General features: G+C 50.8%; 1 protein-coding gene across 3 annotated transcripts in view; it reads right to left on the bottom strand.

Moving 5' to 3' along the window:
• ttll5 (tubulin tyrosine ligase-like family, member 5) overlaps positions 1-20,004 on the bottom strand; it is a 310,846-nt gene that overhangs the window by 37,572 nt on the left and 253,270 nt on the right. For 2 of the 3 annotated variants that reach the window (XM_052023200.1, XM_052023287.1), the window contains exon 30: positions 4,506-4,626. In XM_052023200.1, the coding sequence (XP_051879160.1) occupies positions 4,506-4,626 (121 nt within the window). The remainder of the gene's footprint in view (positions 1-4,505; positions 4,627-20,004) is intronic. The other variant, XM_052023373.1, reaches the window with a different exon arrangement.

Raw genomic sequence — 20,004 nt, 5'->3', positions numbered from 1 at the left:
TCCATCCCAGACAACATCCTGGTGAATCTCCTCTGCACCCTCTCCAGCACAGTCACATCCGACAGTGTGGTGACCAGAACTGCGCACAATACTCCCAGCGCGATCTAACCAGTCCTTAGCCTGTTATACCTCGGTGATTCAAAAGCTTCTTTCGATACTCCTTAAATGTTGCGAGTCTCTACCTTCAAGCTATGCTTTTCAGATTCCAACCGCATTCCGGGAGAAGATAACTCCCCCTCAGATCACCTCTGAAGCTGTTACCCTGTAGCCTCAACTTATGATGTCTAGGTTTAGATACCTCTGCTTTAGAGCAACATTTCTTACCACATCCCTTACCTCTGTCCCACAAAACTTTGCATATTTCAGTCTGGTTCCCTCCCCAGCCTCCTCCGTTTAAGGGAGAACAGACCCACCCCCTCCAGTGCTTCCCTGTAACAGAACCGCTCCATCCCGGGCAACATCCTGATGTATCTCCTCTGCGCCCTCTCCAGTCCTTCCCTGTAACAGAACCGCTCCATCCCGGGCAACATCCTGATCTATCTCCTCTGCACCCTCTCCAGTGCAGCCAAGTCCCTCTTGTTGCGATGACCAGAACTGCAGAGGTAACTGTGCTGCCACCTGCTGGGAACCTTTGGACTTGTACACCAAGGTCCCTCTGTTCCTCAATACTCCCCAGAACCGTTCCATTCATTGTACACATCCTACCCTTAGTAGTCTTCCCAAAATCCATCACTTCGCACTTTTTGGGATTACATACCAACTGCCATTGCTCTGCCCATCTTAACCATTCATTAATATTGTTCTGTAACATGACTGCTCTCTTCCCGATCAACACCACCAACGTTCATGTCATCTGCAAACTTACTAATCACACCTCCTACACTCACATCCAGACTGTTAATGTATATAACGAAACAGTAGGGGTCCCAGCACCGATGCCGGTGGTACACCACTGCTCACTGACTTCCAACCACAGCAACAACCCTCCATCACCCTCTGCTTCCAACTGTGGATCCCATTCGCCAGCTTGTCATGAACCCCATGGGCTCAAACTATTGGACCAGTTTCCATGTGGGACCTTATCAAAGGCCTTAGTGAAGTCCATGTGGACCACATCAAGCACACTGCCTCACACAATTCATCTTCTCCTTGAAAAATTGTTCAAATTGATCTGACTAGATCTCCCCCTAAAAAACATGCCACCTTTCGCCGCCTTTCCAAATGTAGGTTAATCCTGTCTCTCAGCATATTTTCCAATTCCTTCCCTACCACTGACATTAGACCCACACTAATTACCCTTGAACAATGGTATCATACTTGCTGTCCTCCAGCCATCTGGCACCTCACCTGCGGCGAGTGAAGAGTTAAAAATCTCTTGTTAAATCTCCAGCAATCTCTTCCCTTGCCTCCCATAACAGCCAGGGACATATCTCATCCGGTTCTGGGGATTTGTCCAGCCTTAAGCCCACTATACATCCCATACCTTCTGCTTTGTAAGGACCACACAGAGTACTGGGATCGAGGATTTGCGGGACTTTGCGGGGGCGGAGTGGAGGTACCTCTCCAGAGCTCTGTGTTTCTTCCTGTGAACTGTCTGTGCTGGGGATTACAGGAGGGCAAGGATCACTGCTTGTCAGTAGTTGAGTTTGGTGCTGGTTTGAGGTCCTGATCTACAAGCACTCTTCTCCTCAGGCAGCCAAAGACTGCCTTGCTGCATTGGAGGCTGCGGTGGATCTTGCTGCCAACATCTCCCCCTGCTGAGGGTGGCTCCCAATATGTAGAAAATGATCCACACTGACTCCGGGCTCCAGCGTCGATGTGTGAAGCTGTGCCGTGAGGACAGCTTGATGACGGACCTTTGTCTTTTAGATGCAACTATAAGGTCCATCCTCTCACAGACCATTGAAGGATGCAGTGTGGAGCTCGGCCTGTGAGTGGGCACACACCCAAGTGTTGCCTGCGTGCCGCGTGCAGTGATCAAAGTTGGGGCAGCTGTGGTTCTGGGGCAGAGGGACCACATCACGTGGCACATGTTCATAATGTGGTCATGGAGTCTCCCAGTCCCTCCCTCACAGTGATACCTAACAACTGTTGAATCAGTATGGAAATGTCCTGTTGGACCCTATCATCCTGTGATGGGGCTTAGTCCTGCGCAGGCTGTACCCAGTATTATTAGCTTCTTTCTTCTGCTTTCTCCAACCACTGCGGTCAACAATGTCTCTGATCAATCAGTTTCATCACCCGAGTGAAAGGAGGGTTCTCCTGATACCTGCCCTTCACCTTTCCCATTTAATCACTGGTTGCACTCCTGTTCTGCATGCAACCATTACACTTATATAGCAATAAAATATACCAGGATGCTGCATCAACACCCTGGCCTGGTCACATAGGAAAATATTAGGGGAGGTGACCCAAGGTTTGGATGAAGAGGTAGCTTTTAAGGAGAATCTTAAAAAAACGGGCAGGGAGGGAATTCGAGTTTTGGAACCAGGCAGCTGAAGGCAGAGATGGAGGGTCTCAACCCGAGAGGTCGACTGTCAACCTCCCTCCACAGAAGCTGCCCGACCCGCTGAGGTCCGCCAGCATCTCGGTTTTTGCTAGCTGAAGGCACGGCTGATATCAGAAGATATCCCTGCACTGAGGAGCACAGAGATCTCAGTGGGTTAGAGGTGGAAAGATATTAAGTAAAGAGTGTGGGTTCAGACAATGGATGGGAATTTTACTCTGAGGTATTGGTGGGAGAGGAGCCTTGGTGGGTCAATGTGCACAGAGGTGGTGAGTGGATTAGGATACAGGCATCAGGGCCACAGAGAGTAAAACAAGGGAGGCTGGAGTGACCGAGCCTTCAGGTAACAAAGTCAGGCCTGCCAATGTCAGCCACAGCTGAGCTACGGCTTGGGTTAATGCAACAGCAAGGTGATGAATAAACTGGTGAGGCCTCGCAGATACCGGACACAGTCACTGACTTTGTGACAGTGCTCGTGGCAGGGATCAATCCCAACCAATGATGTATGCAATGCACAATTGGTGTAGATTCAGCAACCTCATGCCACAGTTTACTGGGTCTGGTGTTGTGATCACATTTCTCAGGCTCCTAATTCAGTTTCACTGCTCATCAAGCTGGGATGAAAACTTCAAAGCCCATCAAGTACTCGCTGAACTGTGGTCACGGTTATAAAATAGATGGAAAAGACTCAAATAGACCCATAAACAACGATGAAAGGCCGGGCCTCAGTTCAAACGTTGCGTGGGAAAAACGACACCTCATGAAGGATCATTGGTTCAGGCGGGCACTGAGGGAGCCAAGGTTATCGGCTGCTACTTAACTGGGGCTTCAATTCATCACCAATTAACTCAGAGGCGAGGATTTACCCACGGAGCCTCACTGGCTCTGGTGCCTCTCCGTGCTGTGCTGGATGCCAGCAGTTGACAGAGTCACTGCAGGAGCCACTGGGGCTAATCCATCAGAGAGAGGACAGCCAGGGCTGAGGTCCCACTGGATGCGGATGGCCAGGGAACTGAACACAGAGTCGGCACCTTCAATCAAACTAATGAAAACATTCAGAGACTGAATTTAACCAGGACAGGTTGCTGGTTACCTTCTAAGACACTAAAATTATTGCTTGTACTGGGACCTTTCAATGCTGCGGAGCATCAGGGACAGCTCACATCCCTGAACAGTTAATTCAGTCGATAAATTAATTCATTGCCTGAAACACTTGCAGATGGCTCAATGAGATAGCAATGCACACACACAACAGTTCCAGTTCATTGCTGATTGTAGTTTGAACAATGTTAAAGTATCCGGTTATACATCGATCCCAAGTGCCACGGATTCAGCAAGGGAGGGCTGGGTATGTTCTGGATCTAGGGTTTCTGTCCCTGGAAGGCAGGTGATGTCAAAGCAATGGCCACGGTCCACACCACTGCCTCCCCGCCACCATTCTGTTTACCACGGACCCTGTGGGTACGGTGCTGTTGGTGGGGGCTAGAGTTTATGCTGTGCCCCTGATGCCTTGTGTGGGTATGGGTGGGGTGTAGTGTGGGCACCAGTGGGGTGTACAGTGTGGGTATGGGTGGGGTGTAGTGTGGGCACCGGTGGGGTGTACAGTGTGGGTATGGGTGGGGTGTAGTGTGGGCACCGGTGGGGTGTACAGTGTGGGCACCAGAGGGGTGTACAGTGTGGGTAAAGGTGGGGTGTACAGTGTCAGTACCAGAGGGGTGTACAGTGTCGGTACCAGAGGGGTGTACAGTGTCAGTACCAGAGGTGTGTACAGTGTGGGTGCTGGTGGGTTGTACAGTGTGGGCACTGGTGGGGTGTACAGTGTCGGTACCAGTGGGGTGTACAGTGGGCACGGTTGGGTGTACAGTGTGGGTACTGGTGGGGTGTACAGTGTGCCCGGTGTGAATGTGTGGTACCGCACCGATGGTCCTGCTTGGATTGAGAGTCCAGCTCCCTAGCCCCACTCCAGTAGCCGGGAACAGTCGGTGACGCAGGTCCTCACCTGGTGCCGCGCTCGGCTGCTCTGCAGCAGCTGGCGGGAGAGCTGATGTTGCTGTCGCAGCTGCTGCAGTGCGTCGTGGAAGGGCTGCCTGTGCTCTGGGTACACACCATCCGTCGGGCTGCTGGAGGGGAGGACAGAGAGAGGGGTCTGTAGGCAGGCGGCATTTACAGCACAGAACACGTTACAGCAACCCATCCTTTACCCTCCCACACACACACACACACACACACACACACACACACACACACACACACACACACACACACACACACACACACACACACACACACACACGGCCATGTCACCATAAAACACAGGGAGCAGCGGGACACGTTTCCAACATCCCCACACACTTGTCAGACTCATCTCGCTTGGTGCAAAGTTGGGGCTGAGTGATGGGGCAATTAGATAAGATTTTGTTCACCCCACCGGTGCCTACACTGTACACCCCACCCCACCCGTACCCACACTGAACACCCCACCAGTGCCCACACTGTACACCCCACTGGTGCCCACATTGTACACCCTACCTGTACCCACACTGTACACCCCACCCATACCCACTGTACACTCCACCCGTACCCACACGGTACACCCACCGGTGCCCACATTGTACACCCTACCTGTACCCACACTGTACACCCCACTGGTTCCCACACTGTACACCCCACCCGTTCCCACACTGTACACCCCACCTGTACCCACACTGCACTCCCCACTGGTGCCCACTGTACACCCCACCCGTACCTACTGTACACTTCACCAATTGTGTTCAGTTCTGGTCGCCTCATTCTAGGAAGGATGTGGAAGTTTTAGAGAGGGTGCAGAGGAGGTTTACCAGGATGTTGCCTGGATTAGAGAGCATGTCTTATGAGGATAGGTTGAGCGAGCTAGGGCTTTTCTCTTTGGAGAGGAGGAGGATGAGAGGGGACTTGATAGAGGTGTACAAGATGATAAGAGGCACAGATTGAGTGGACAGTCAGAGACTTTTTCCCAGGGCGACAATGGCTAACATGAGGGGACATAATTTTAAGGTGATTGGAGGAAGATATAAGGGGGATGTCAGGGGTAAGTTTTTTTACACAGAGAGTGAGGGTGTGTGGAACGCACTGCCTGCAGAGGTTATGGGGGCAGATACATTAGGGACATTTAAGAGAATCTTCGATAGACACATGAATGATAGAAAAATAGGGGGCTATGTGGGAGGGAAGGGTTAGATAGAGCTTAGAGCAGGATAAAATGTCGGCACAACAATGTGGGTCGAAGGGCCTGTACTGTGCTGTAGTGTTCTATGTTCTATAAGATTTCTTTATTAGTATGTGGACATTGAAACACACAGTGAAATGTATCTTTAGTGTAGAGTGTTCTGGGGGCAGCCCGCAAGTGTCGCCATGCTTCTGGCGCCAACATAGCACGCCCACAACTTCCTAACCCGTACGTCTTTGGAATGTGGGAGGAAACCGGAGCACCCGGAGGAAACCCACGCAGACACAGGGAGAACGTAAAAACTCCTTACAGACAGTGGCCGGAATTGAACCCAGGTCACTGGCGCTGTAATAGCGTTACGCTAACCGCTGCACTACCGTGTCTGCCCATTATTTATTGACACATTCAAGGCAATAGGATTTAATGTGTTTTCAGAAGTCTGAGGAATGAGGTGGTGAAAAAATGCAAGTTATTTGTATTTTCTGACACTGCAGAAGTATTTCACAGACTTAAGAGGGAAAAAATCTTTGAGACATTCTACAACAATCACAGCAATTGTACTCCACCACAAACAAGGGCGGTGATGTGACAGATCCTCTCACTCCCACTGCCTGGGCTCCAACAGTGTCACAGTCACACAGCACAGGAACAGGCCCTTCGGCCCAACTGGTCCATGCTAACCAAGATTCCCATCTAAGCTGGTCCCAATTGCCTGCATTTGGCCAAAATCCCTCCATGTACCTGTCCAAGTGCCTTTTAAATATTGTTAATGTAGCTGCCTCACCCACTTCCTCTGGCAGCTCATTCCACATATGGACCACCCTCTGGGTGAAAAAGTTGCCTCTCAGGTTCCTACCAAATCTCACCCTAAACCTATACCCTCCAGCTCTTGATTCCCCAACCCTGGCAAAAGGACTGAGTGTGTTCACCCTGTCCATGCCCCAATGAACCAGTGGTTCAATGCAGCGTGTATAATCTGAGCACAGCAGAAGCAACATGAAAATGGTGCCAACCCACCAGACTGGACCACCAGTGGGATAAAACTGTGAGAACGGCATTCACCACACATCTATGCCATTCCACAACCAATTGAACAGATCAAAACATCACAGTCCTGCCGCATCCAGTTATAAGTAGTGGTGAAGAACTAAACAACCAAGGGGAGGAGGCAACCTTCCATCCTCGATGACGACAGAGCCCAGCACGGGACAAGGTGAAAGCATCTGCAGCCATCGTCAGCCAGAACCATCTCTGAGATTCCCACCATCACATACACCAGCCAATTCAATTCACACTGCGTGCGTGAAGCCTGCACTCGATGAGCTATACTCCGTGATCAACAACCTTGAGACAGGATACCCTGAGGCCCTCTTCATTATTGAAGGTGACTTCAACCAGGCCAACCTCAAGAGTGTGTTACCAAAATACTACCAGCACATCTCCTGCTCCACCAGGGGCGCCAACACCCTTGACCACTGCTGTACAACTATCAAAGGTGCCTTCCGAGCCACCCCTCACCCTCACTTTGGGAAATCAGACCACCAGGCTGTGCTCCTCCTCCCTGCATACAAACAGAAACTGAAATGGGAGGATCCGGTACGGAGAGTCGTGCAGTGCTGGTCTGAGGAAACAGATGAGCTCCTACGTGACTGCTTTGAGGCAGCGGACTGGTCCATGTTCAAAGACTCAGCTGCCAGCCTAGATGAGTATGCCACCACCATCACAGACTTTATCAGCAAGTGTGTGGAGGACTGTGTACCAAAGAGGACAATCCGGGTGTTCCCAAACTGGAAACCATGGATGAACCAGGAGATCCACTCCCTACTGAAGGAGAGGACTGCTGCACACAAATTTGGTGATCCTGACCTGTACAAGAAATCGAGAAACGACCTCCGTAAAGCTATCAGGGATGCCAAGAGGCAATACCAGCTTAAAATAAGAGTCCCAGGCCAGCCATCAGCTATGGCAGGGCTTACATGCCATAACAGGCTACAAGCCGAAGTCGGGCTGCATAGTTAACAACAGCGCATCCCTTCCTGATGAACTTAACGCATTCTATGCGCGTTTTGAACAGAAGGGAAGTGGATTATCACCACCCACCCTGACAGCCTCCAATGCAACTGAACCCGTGGTCACCATTGAGGACGTAAGTTCAGTCTACCGGAGAATGAACACAAGGAAAGCATCTGGCCCAGATGGTGTCCCTGGCTGAGTGCTCAGATCTTGTGCTGATCAGCTGGCAAAAGTACTTGCAGACATATTTAACCTCTCCCTGCTTCAGTCTCAGGTTCCCACTTGTTTTAAGAAGACCACTATCATCCCGGTACTGAAGAAAAGCAAGGTAACATGCCTCAATGACTATCGAACAGTGGCTCTGACATCCACCATCATGAAGTGCTTTGAGAGGTTGGTCATGGCAGGCATCAACTCCAGCCTCCCAGACAACCTGGACCCACTGCAATTCGCCTATCGCCGAAACAGGTCTACAGCGGACGCCATCTCCCTGGCCCTACACTCAGCTCTGGAGCATCTGGACAGTAAAGATACTATGTTAGACTATTGTTTATTGACTACAGCTCTGCCTTTGATACTATAATCCCAAGCAAACTTGTCACCAAACTCCGAGACCTGGGACTCAACACCTCCCTCTGTAACTGGATCCTTGACTTTCTGACCAATAGACCACAATCAGTAAGGATAGGCAGCAATACCTCCGGCATGATTATTCTCAACACTGGTGCCCCACAAGGCTGCGTCCTCAGCCCCCTACTCTACTCCCCATACCCACATGACTGTGTGGCCAGATTCTGCTCTAACTTCACCTACAAGTTTGCAGATGATACCACCGTTGTAGGCCGTATCTCAAACAACGATGAGTCGGAGTACAGGAAGGAGATAGAGAGCTTAGTGGAATGGCATCATGACAACAACCTTTCCCTCAATGTCAACAAAACAAAAGAGCTGGTCATTGACTTCAGGAAAGGGGGCGGTGTACATGCACCTGTCTACATCAATGTTGCTCAGGTCAAGAGGGTTGAGAGCTTCAAGTTCCTGGGAGTAAACATCGCTAACAGCTTGTCCTGGTCAAATCACGTAGACACCACGGCCAAGAAAGCTCACCAGCGCCTCTACTTCCTCAGGAGGCTAAAGAAATTTGGCATGTCCCCTTTGACACTCACCAACTTTTATCGATGCACCATAGAAAGCATGCTATCCCAATGCATCACGGCTGGTTATGACAACTGCTCTGCCCAGGACCGCAAGAAACTGCAGAGAGTTGTGGATACAGCCCAGCGTGTCATGGAAACCAGCCTCCCCTCCTTGGACTCTAATGTCTTTGCCTCTCGTTGTCTTGGTGTAGTAGCCAGCATAATCAAAGACCCCACCCACCCGGGACATTCTCTCTTCTCTCCTCTTCCATCAGGTAGAAGATACAGGAGCCTGAGCTTCTACCCCACTGTGATAAGACTATTGAACGGTTCCCTTATACGATGAGATGGGCTCTGACCTCACGATCTACCTTGTTGTGACCTTGCACCTTATTGCACTGCACTTTCTCTGTAGCTGTGACACTTTACTCTGTACTGTTATTGTTTTTACCTGTACTACATCAATACACTCTGTACTAACCCAATGTAACTGCACTGTGTAATGAATTGACCTGTATGATCAGTTTGTAAGACAAGTTTTTCACTGTACCTCGGTACAAGTGACAATAATAAACCAATACCAATACCAATTTCAAGAAGTGGGTGAGACCACTAGATTCCGAGGTCAGGGGTCCTTGACAGTACCTGCCTTTGCTGCTGAAGACTGGTAGTTGAGGACTAGCCACACCCTGAGTGAAGCTGTTCCAACACGGCTACAAACGGGCACTGAGGTGAGTGGAAATCTGCCCACTTCTGACGGTGCTGACTCTCACTGCATTCCCCCAGTACTGCCTCTTTAACAATGAAGTACTCCCTCTGTCCCAGCCGTCTGTATCTGCAGAAACACATCAGTCTAGAATGTGTGCTCAGTTCTTGGTGTTAGTTTATTATTGTCACATGCATTGGGATACAGTGAAAAGCTTTGTTTGCACGCCACCCCAACAGATCATTCTGTACATAAGTACGTCGAGGGAGAAGAAAGGGAAATAGAATGCAGAGTATAACTAGAGGGAAAGTCCAGTAAAGATAGACAAGAAGGTGCGAGGGTCACAGTGAGGTAGAACAGGAGAGAAGGGTCTGAGAGCTCCATTCGAGAGTCTGATAACAGCAGGATAGAAGCTGTCTTTGAATCTGGTGGTACGTGTTCTCAAGCTTTTGTATCTTCTGCACAACAGTAAAGGGGAGAAGAGAGAATGACCGGGGTGGGAGGGGTCCTTGATTATGTCGGCTGCTTCCCCGAGGCAGTGGGAAGTGTAGACGGAGTCCATGGAGGGGAGGCTGGTGTTCGTGACGCACTGGGCTGTGTCCACAAATCTCTGCAGTTTCTTGCAGTCATGGGCAGAGCAGTTGCCGTACCAAGCCGTGATGCATCCAGACAGGATGCTTTCTAAGGTGCATCTGTAAAAATTGGTGAGGGTCAAAATCCCTTTGGAGTGGGATTTGAAACCAGTTTCCTGTAAACAACGGGCAAGGAGTGTAACTGACTCAGTCAAACTGGCCAATATACATTGGTCAGGAGTGAACTTGCTGGCAGGTGAGAGGCAGTGGAGGACTCGGCAGAGCTCAGCTGGCCTCTGTGGTAGTGTTGTGTTTTCTCCCGTTCCAGGGAAGCTGAGGGCCAGGCTTCACGTCGTTATGCTGAAGCATGGATGCAGGTACACACCCATGCACAAAGATCTGGCCAGGCAGAAGAAAGTCTTCCTGGAACTACTGCTCAAAATAAAAATACAGCAAAGAAGCAAAGGGAAAGGAAAGGCTTTGGAGATTTCAACAGAGCACGTGTTTAGGCTGGAAAAAAACCTGCTGAGGGGACAAAAGTGCGTTCCCAGTGCCAAACACACTGAAGTGGTTTACACGCCGATGTATAGACCATGGGATGTTCCCTTCAATGTTTCAAATAGGACGGGTGTTGTTTGAAGTTGCCGGACTCTCTGGCAGGTATGCTGTGTCAGCAACTGCGAATAAAACCTCTTCTGTTTCCTTTTCATTTGTTAGGCTTCTATGGTTGGGAGGAAAGAGGAGGAGGGAGGAGGGAGGCAGAGGAGCGCAGTGTGAGCAGGGGTGCAAGAGGTTAGAGGAAGGGAGGGGAGTGAGAAAGCAAATGCAGGGAGGGAGAAGGGATAGGATTAGAGGGGTGAGGAGGAAGGGGAGGGAGGAGCGGGGGAAGGGAAGGGGTTAAGGAAGGAGATTGGAGAGGGGAGGAGGCAAGTGCAGGGCCTAATGGGATTGGAGGGGATTGAAAGACTTGGCGCGTGATCAGGTTGAGTGGAATCTAAGCTGAATGCATGAAGGAGCTTGGCAGAGGGCCAGAGCTGCTGTCAGTTAGTGAAAGCCATGGAATGCAGTGAGGGGTTTTTATACTTTCTTTCTGTTATTATAACAAATGGGCGTTTGAGGCCAAACTTAACACAGTAAAGAGTTACAGCAGCCAAGGCCCAGAACAAACTAATTACGAGGTGATTCATTCTTTATGACTTTAACAGACCCCCTATTTCCTTTCTCTATTTCAAAAAAAGCTGCTAATTCTGTGTGTAAACTCTTTAGTGGAGTAGCAGTCATAAAGAAAGGGATGGATTTTGTTCTCCCTTTGCTGTATCCTCAGCGGCTAACTGTGCCTTCTGTTCAACCATTCCTGTCCCTGCCAGCCCTCAGATGATCCGTGTTTATTTTGGGTGTGGAGCCCCAGGATTGGCTGCCCGAGCAAGAGGCTCCGCGCAAAAGGACAGATGGGATTTTTTTCATTAATTGTTTGATGTCTTTCCTTTCAAAAAAAATTCCAAATGAAAACCTGATGTGGGATCCTTGGGTCAGTAACTTTGTTTGTTTAAAAAGAAAAAGAGAAAAGTTGCAACAGATAATGGGAAGTTGTCAGTAATGTAAAGTTAAATTGCCTTAGATATAAACTGTTCTGTTTCCAATTACCTCCCTCGTTGATAATTACTGTTTTCTGGTAAATTAGGCAGGCCTAAAATCTCCTGGTCGTGTGCAGATTTGTTCAGCAATATCTCAGTGTGATGACTTCTGTAATGTGCTGGAAATCTAATAAACAATTCCTACCGATGTTTCGAGTCATAAAGTTGTTCAGCACAGAAGCAAGCCCTTCGGCCCACCATGTCCATGCTGACTTTTCTGCCCGTTGACACTAACCCATTTGTCTACGTAAGGTCCGTGTCCTTCCATACTGTGCCATGTAATTGCCTGTCTAAGTGTCTCCTAAACGTAAACGGCAGTGGTGGAGGGGTGGAGAGGTGCTGGCACCTCTGTTGGTGTGAGATGTGTTTGACTAAAATGTAGGTGGGCTGATTAGTGAGTCTGCAGATGACACAAAAATTGGTGAAGCTGTGGACAGTGAGGAAGGTCGTCAAAGGAGTCAGCAGGTATAGACCAGTTGGAAATGTGGGCAGAGAAATGGCAGATGGAGTTTAATCCGGACAGTGTGGGGTGTCACACTTTGGGAGGTCATAGAACATAGAACACTACAGCACAGTACAGGCCCATCGGCCCACATCGTTGTGCCGACATTTTATCCTGCTCTAAAATCTATCTAACCTCCCCCCCAGCATAGCCCTCCATTTCTCTATCATTCATGTGGCTATCTAAGAGTCTCTTAAATGTCCCTAAAGTATCTGCCCCCACAACCTCTGCAGGCAGTGCGTTCCACGCACCCACCGCTCTCTGTGTAAAAAACTTACCCCTGACATCCCCCTTATACCTTCCTCCAGTCACCTTAAAATTATGTCCCCTCGTGTTAGCTATTGCCGCCCTGGGAAAAAGTCTCTGACGGTCCACTCGATCTACGCCTTTCATTTTGTACACCTGTATCAAGTCACCTTTCATCCTCCTCCTCTCCAGTGTAAAAGCCCTAGCTCACTCAACCTGTCCTCAAATAGAGCATAGACCAGTACAGCACAGTACAGGCCCTTTGGCCCACGGAGTATGCGCCAAACATGGTCCTCATTAAATTAAATCTCTTCTGCCTGCACACAATCCACATCCCTCCATTCCCTGCCTGTTCATGTCTTTGTCTAACAGCTTCTTAAACCCTACTGTCGTATCTGCTTCCACCACCTGGCAGCCTGTTCCAGGTACCCACCCCTCTCTGTGTGAAGAGTGTGCCCTGCAAGTAAGAGAGAATCACACAATGAATGGCAGGGCCCTCAGGAGCATTGACGTACAGAGGGGTCTTGGGGCATGAGTCCATCGCTCCCTGAAAGTGGCTGCACAAGTAGATAGGGTGGTAAAGTAGGCGTGAGGCACACTTGCCTTTATTGGTTGGAGTGTTGAGTGCAAAAATTAGCAAGTCACGTGGCAGCTGTATAAAGCTCTGATCAGGCCATATCTGGAGTATTGTGTACAGTTCTGGTCACCCTGTTACAGGAAGGATGTGGAGGCTTTGGAGAGGGTGCAGAAGAGGTTCACCAGGATGCTGGCTGGATTAGAGGGTATTATCTATAAGGGGAGGTTGGACAAACTTGTGTTCACTGGAGCAGTGGAGGCTGAGGGGAGACCTGATGGTAGATAGAGTTATGAGAGGTATCGGTGCGGATGAATCACAGGAGGCGGCGAGTTAGCTCACCAGAGTGAGATCGGGCACCTGGCTGAGTGGTGCTGCCACAAGAAACTCTCGCTCGACGTCAGTAAAACTAAAGATCTGATTGTTGACTTCAGGAGGGCGAACATGCGCCAGTCTACACTGGGGGATCGCCGGTGGAGAGAGTCAGCAGCTTTAAATTCCTGGGCGTTAACACATCCGATGACCTGTCCTGGGCCCAGCACATAGATGCAATCACAAGGAAAGTGTGCCAGCGTCATTACTTTCTTAGGAGGTTAAAGAGGTTTGGATAGTCACTGAACACTCCAACAAACTTCTACAGATGTACTGTTGAAAGTATCCTGACCGGTTGCATCATGGTCTGGTACAGCAATTCGAATGCGCAGGAATGTAAGAAGCTACAGAGAGTAGTGGACTCTGCCCAATACATCACGGGCACATCTCTCCCCACCATCGGGAGTATCTACAGGAGACGCTGCCTCAAGAAGGCAACATCCATCATCAAAGATCCCCACCATCCGGGCCGTGCCATCTTCTCGCAGCTCCCACCGGGCAGGAGGTACAGAAGCCTGAAGTCCCCACATCACCAGGTTCAGGAACAGCTACTTCCCTTCAACCATTCGATTCTTGAACCAACTGACACAAGATCACCAGTTTAGCAACACCATGGCGAATTTGATCTAAAATGGACTTTTTTTTTGTTCTAGCTGTGTTCTTTCATAAAAAAATTATGTATGTTTTTTCTTGTGAATGTTGCTTATCTGATGCTCTGTGCCTGTGATGCTGCTGCAAGTAAGTTTTTCATTGCACCTGTGCACACATGGACTTGTGCATCTGACAATAAACTCCACTTTGACTTTGACAGGGTAGACAGTCAGAATCTTTTCCCCAGGGTGGAAATGTCAAACACTAGAGGGCAGAGGTTTAAGGTGAGAGGAGGAAAGTTTAAAAGAGATTTACGCAGCAAGTTTTTTACACAGAGAGCGGTGGGTGCAGATACGAGAGCAATATTTCAGAGGATGGGCCCGTGAACAGGCAGGGAATGGAGGGATGTGGACCATGTGCTGGCAGAAGGGATTCATTTACTGTGGCACTGTGGTCAGCATGGATATTGTGGGCTGACGGGCCTGTTCCTGTGCTGTGTTGTTGCATGTTCTATGTAGTGATTGTATCGGATTCCACCACTCTGATATCAACCACTCTGTGCAAAACACTTCCCCTCAGATCAAAAACAACAGGGTCCAGGTTTAAGGTGGGAGGAAGGCATTTTAAAGGGAATTTTGTACAGCTGCAGGAGCAGAATAAACTCCATCCAGGATAAAACAGTGTGACTGACAACCCAGCCCTTATCCCCAACCTCCAAATCCACCACCTCCCACCCACAACGTTAAATCTCCACTTCCCGCACCACTGACATGCTGCGGCTGCTGAATTCCATTCACAGAATATGATGCAGCAACTTACTAAGGCTTCCTATCACCATGGAAATGCAAGAGGCCGCGGATGCTGGAACCCAGAGCAACACACAAAGGCAGCGAAGGATCTCAGCCAGCCGAGCAGCATCTATGGAGGGAAATGGACGGTCGACGTTTTGCTCCAGTCCAGATGAAGGGCCTTGACCCGAAACGTTGACTGTTTCCCTCCACAGATGCTGCCTGACCTGCTGAGTTCCTCCAGCATGTTGCTCCTTTGGCACCGACCTCCAAATCCACCAGCTCCCACCCCAACACCTCGTGGGGTCACAGTTCAAAAAGATGATGCAAGCCCAAACATCAGTGACGGGTAGTAGCTGCCTCCCATGTCATAGACTCTTGCAGAATTAAGATCAAACTGTACCCCACTGAGATTTACCTGTCTCAAAGATTCAATAAACCTTTCCCGACCCTTCTCTCTGGGCTACAGCTACTACTGTCTAACCTATGTTGTGAGAACTAGCTGGATCTTTGTACAAGACACAACACATTGGGGAACAATCAGGCTGGAGGCTGTAGTGGGAGATCTCCAGAAGAGATAAGGACTGTGAATGGTATGGGAGACAGTGCCGACCATCAATGGGCTCCTGGTCCAGGGGTAGGTCAGAGGAGGTGGCCGACAGCTGCTGTCTGGCCTCTGCCATGTAGTGCTCAGTCCGACAGACTGCAGCAGCACCGCCCTTGTCTCTGGGTTTGGTGGTGAGGTTGGGATAGGTACGGAGAGAGCGGATAGCAGTACGTTCTCTGTTCAGTGGGTGAAGACAGTGAAGAAGTCAAGATGCCTGTGAGCTGGTAGCTGTATGTCAGTGTGTGTGAATGTGTGTGTATGTGAGTGTGCGTGTGTATGTGAGTGTGCGTGTGAGTGTGTGTGTGTGAGTGTGAATGTGTATGTGAGTGTGTGTGATTGTGTGTGTGAATGTGTGTGTGATTGTGTGTGTGTGTGAGTGTGAATGTGTGTGTATGTGTGTGTGTGTGAGACTGTGTGTGTGTGAGAGTGTGTGTGTGAGTGTGTGTGAGAGTGTGTGTGTGAGTGTGTGTGCATGTGTGTGTGTGCACATGTGTGTATATGTGTATGGTGGTGCTGTGTGTGTGAGAGAGAGACATGGTGTGTGTGTATGTCTGTGTGTGGTGCTTTGTGTGTGAGAGAGACGTGGTGTGTGTATGTATGTCTGTGTGTGTGTGTGGTGCTGTGTCTGTGTGAGAGAGAGATGTGTGTGTGAGGGAGAGAGAGACGTGTGTGTGTGTGAGAGACGTGTGTGTGTGAGAGATGTGTGTGAGAGAGACGTGTGTGTATGTGGTGCTGTGTGTGTGGTTGTGTGTGTGTGTGGTGCTGTGTGCGCATGTGTGTGTGTGTACCTGGACATACGATGGTGTGTACCCCAGCACTGGACAGGCAGGGTTTGGCAGCGGGCTGTGTGAGCTGTGCCCAACCTTGGACCCAGCCACAGGAGGCTCAGAGAATGCACCAGCTGAACTTTCAACCTTGTGCTACTTCTGTCAGCCAGATTTTTTTTCCCAATCTTCATCCATGTTCCCAAAAACCCAATTCGTGGAAACATAATCCTTTTGTTTTCTGGAATTTCCTGTCAGCCTTTCCAAAAAATGCTCTCCATTTGCTCTCTGGAAACTCTGCCGTTTAAGCAGTTCCCCTGAACATCTTTTCCTTTCAGACTTTAGCAAACACAGACTGTAACTCACACCCTGTGCTCTGACGTAACCTCTCAGTTTGTGGCAGCCTCCAGCTCCTGGACCCCACCTCCTTTGTGCTGATGGGCTGACTTTCCCGAGTGCGTTCTCCCAGCTATCGCCTCCTGCACTACACTTGCCTCGTCTGGTGTGGAGCTGGCTGGCAAACCAGAGAGAATGGACTGCAAGGCTGAAGGTGAAACCTCTGTACTTGGTGCTTGCCTGCTGCTTGTTTCTGCAGAGCAGCACCGTGCCATTAGCTCACTGTCTGCACGCCGTACATCAGCTCTCAGTCCACCTTCCCTGACACTGTAGGTGCTGCTTTTCCAGCCCTGCATCTGTGTTCACCCGATAACTCTGGGATTACCCAACCCCTCCACTTGCAGCATTCAGCAGACTTGATTAAAAAAATGCACCAATGTGGGAATGCTGGCGATGTATAATGCCCCACACTGCAGGAGGGGCAGAACTCGAGAGCAAACCAACAGCTGTCAGTGGAAGCACAGAGAACATGACGCCTCAAAGTATCATCATCACTTGACTTACACCTCCGTACAAAATGTCCTCCAGTGACAATTAGTGCATGACAGAGTGACCGCGGCCTGTGCACTGCGGAGTGACGGCGGCCCGTGCACTGTGGAGTGACCGCGGCCCGTGCACTGCAGAGTGCCTGTGACCCGCGCACTGCAGAGTGACCGCGTCCCATGCACTGCGGAGTGACCACGTCCTGTGCACTGTGGAGTGACCATGGCCCCTGCACTGCGGAGTGACCGTGGCCCGTGCACTGTGGAGTGCCTGTGACCCGCGCACTGCAGAGTGACCGCGTCCCATGCACTGCGGAGCGACAGCGGCCTGTGCACTGCAGTGACCGCGACTCGTGCAGAACAGAGTGACCACGTCCCCTGCACTACAGAGTAACCGTGTCCCATGCCCTACGGAGTGACCGCGTTCCGTGCCCTACGGAGTGACCGCATTCCGTGAAGAACAGAGTAACCGTGACCCCTTTGCTATAGAGTAACCGCATCCCGTACACTACAGAGTGACTGTGACCGTGCACTACAGAGTGACTGTGGCCCGTTCACTACAGAGTGACCATGTCCCGTACACTACAGAGTGACCACATCCCATGCACTACAGAGTGACCGCGACCCGTGCACTACGGAGTGACCGCGACCCGTGCACTACGGAGTGACAGTGACCTGTGCACTACAGAGTGACTGCGTCCCGTGCACTATGGAGTGACAGTGACCTGTGCACTACAGAGTGACCGCGTCCCGTGCACTATGGAGTGACCGCATCCCGTGCACTACAGAGTGACCGCAGCCCGTGCACTACAGAGTGACCGCATCCCGTGCACTATGGAGTGACAGTGACCTGTGCACTACAGAGTGACCGCGTCCCGTGCACTATGGAGTGACCGCATCCCGTGCACTACAGAGTGACAGCGACCCATGCACTACAGAATGACAGCGACCCATGCACTAGAGAATGACTGTGACCCGTGCACTACTGTGACTGTGACCCGTGCACTACAGAGAGACCAAAGCCAGTGCACTACAGAGTGACCATGTCCCGTACACTACAGAGTGAGCAGGTCCCGTGCACTACACCGTGGCCTGTCCACTACAGTGTGACCGTGGCCCGTGCACTACAGTGTGACCACATCCCGTGCATTACAGAGTAACCACGTCCCGTGCACTATGGAGTGACCATGACCCGTGCACTACGGAGTGACTGCGACCCATGCACTACAGAGTGACCGTGATCCGTGCACTACAGAGAGACAGCAGCCCATGCACTACGGAGTGACCACGACCCATGCACTACAGAGTGACCGTGACCTGTGCACTACAGTGACCGTGACCCGTGCACTACAGTGACCGTGACCCGTGCACTACTAAGTGACCGTGACCCGTGCACTACTAAGTGACCGTGACCCGTGCACTACAGAGTGACTGCGACCCATGCACTACTAAGTGACTGTGACCCGTGCACTACTGAGTGACTGTGACCCATGCACTACAGAGAGACCACAGCCAGTGCACTACAGAGTGACTGCGAGACCTATGCACTACGGAGTGACCGCGTTCCATGCACTACAGAGTGACCGCGGCCCATGCACTACAGAGTGACCGTGACCTGTGCACTACAGAGAGACCGCAGCCCGTGCACTACAGAGTGACCGTGTCCCCTGCACTATGGAGTGACCGCGTCCCGTGCACTACAGAGTGACAGCGACCCGTGCACTACAGAATGACTGTGACCCGTGCACTACTGTGACTGTGACCCATGCACTACAGAGAGACCACAGCCAGTGCACTACAGAGTGACTGCAAGATCTACGCACTACGAAGTGACCGCGTTCCATGCACTACAGAGTGACCGTGACCTGTGCACTACAGAGTGACTGCATCCCGTGCACTACGGAGTGACAGCGACCCGTGCACTACAGAGTGACTGCGACCCGTGCACTACTAAGTGACTGTGACCCGTGCACTACTGAGTGACTGTGACCCATGCACTACAGAGAGACCACAGCCAGTGCACTACAGAGTGACCGCGAAACCTATGCACTACGGAGTGACCGCGTTCCATGCACTACGGAGTGACCGCGGCCTGTGCACTACGGAGTGACCGTGACCTGTGCACTACAGAGAGACTGCAGCCCGTACACTACAGAGTGACCGCATCCCATGCACTATGGAGCGACAGTGACCCGTGCACTACAGAGTTACTGTGACCCGTGCACTACAGAGTGACCGCAGCCCGTGCACTATAGAGACCGCAGCCAGTGCACAACAGTGACCGCGTCCCGTGCACTACAAGAATGGTCAGTGATGAACCTGCACATGTTGTCGAGTCTCAGGACATGGGCAGTGATGGATCAGTTATCCTTACTGCTGGACCATGCAGAGCTCAGCCCATTCCTGGGGACCACAGTCTCCCCACTTCACTGTGGATATGGAAAGGCAGTGGCCCAATACATCGGATGCTGCGAGTCCCAGTGCCGGTGGTTTACATTCCAGCAGGAGCTGTGTGGACTCACTGTGGATCACCAGTCCTTGGTTGTGCCAACTGACATAATGTAGGGGCATTACTGGGCCAGTCAATACGACCATGGCTGATCGTTTACCTCATGCACCTCCAGTGCACTAACCCCACATCCTCTGATCCACAATATATAAAAAACAATCAATGTCTGTCTTGAGTTCCACAGGTTCCCCAGTCCTGCGCAGAGTGGCCACCCCTTACTTTGGGCCAGGACACCACGGCCACGTGAAACGTCTTGCTGCACCACCCTCGTTGAGCCCTGGAAGAACTGTGTACATTTCAGTGCGATCGGCCCTCAATCTCATACGCTCATGAGAGTGCAGACTTCACCTGCCTAATGTTTCCTTGAGCAGCAAGTCCACCGTCCCAGCAATCAGGGCACA

This window comes from Pristis pectinata, chromosome 1, assembly GCF_009764475.1.
Source record: "Pristis pectinata isolate sPriPec2 chromosome 1, sPriPec2.1.pri, whole genome shotgun sequence".
In the NCBI taxonomy this organism is placed as follows: domain Eukaryota; kingdom Metazoa; phylum Chordata; class Chondrichthyes; order Rhinopristiformes; family Pristidae; genus Pristis; species Pristis pectinata.
This window is presented reverse-complemented; position numbering and strand designations above follow the sequence as displayed.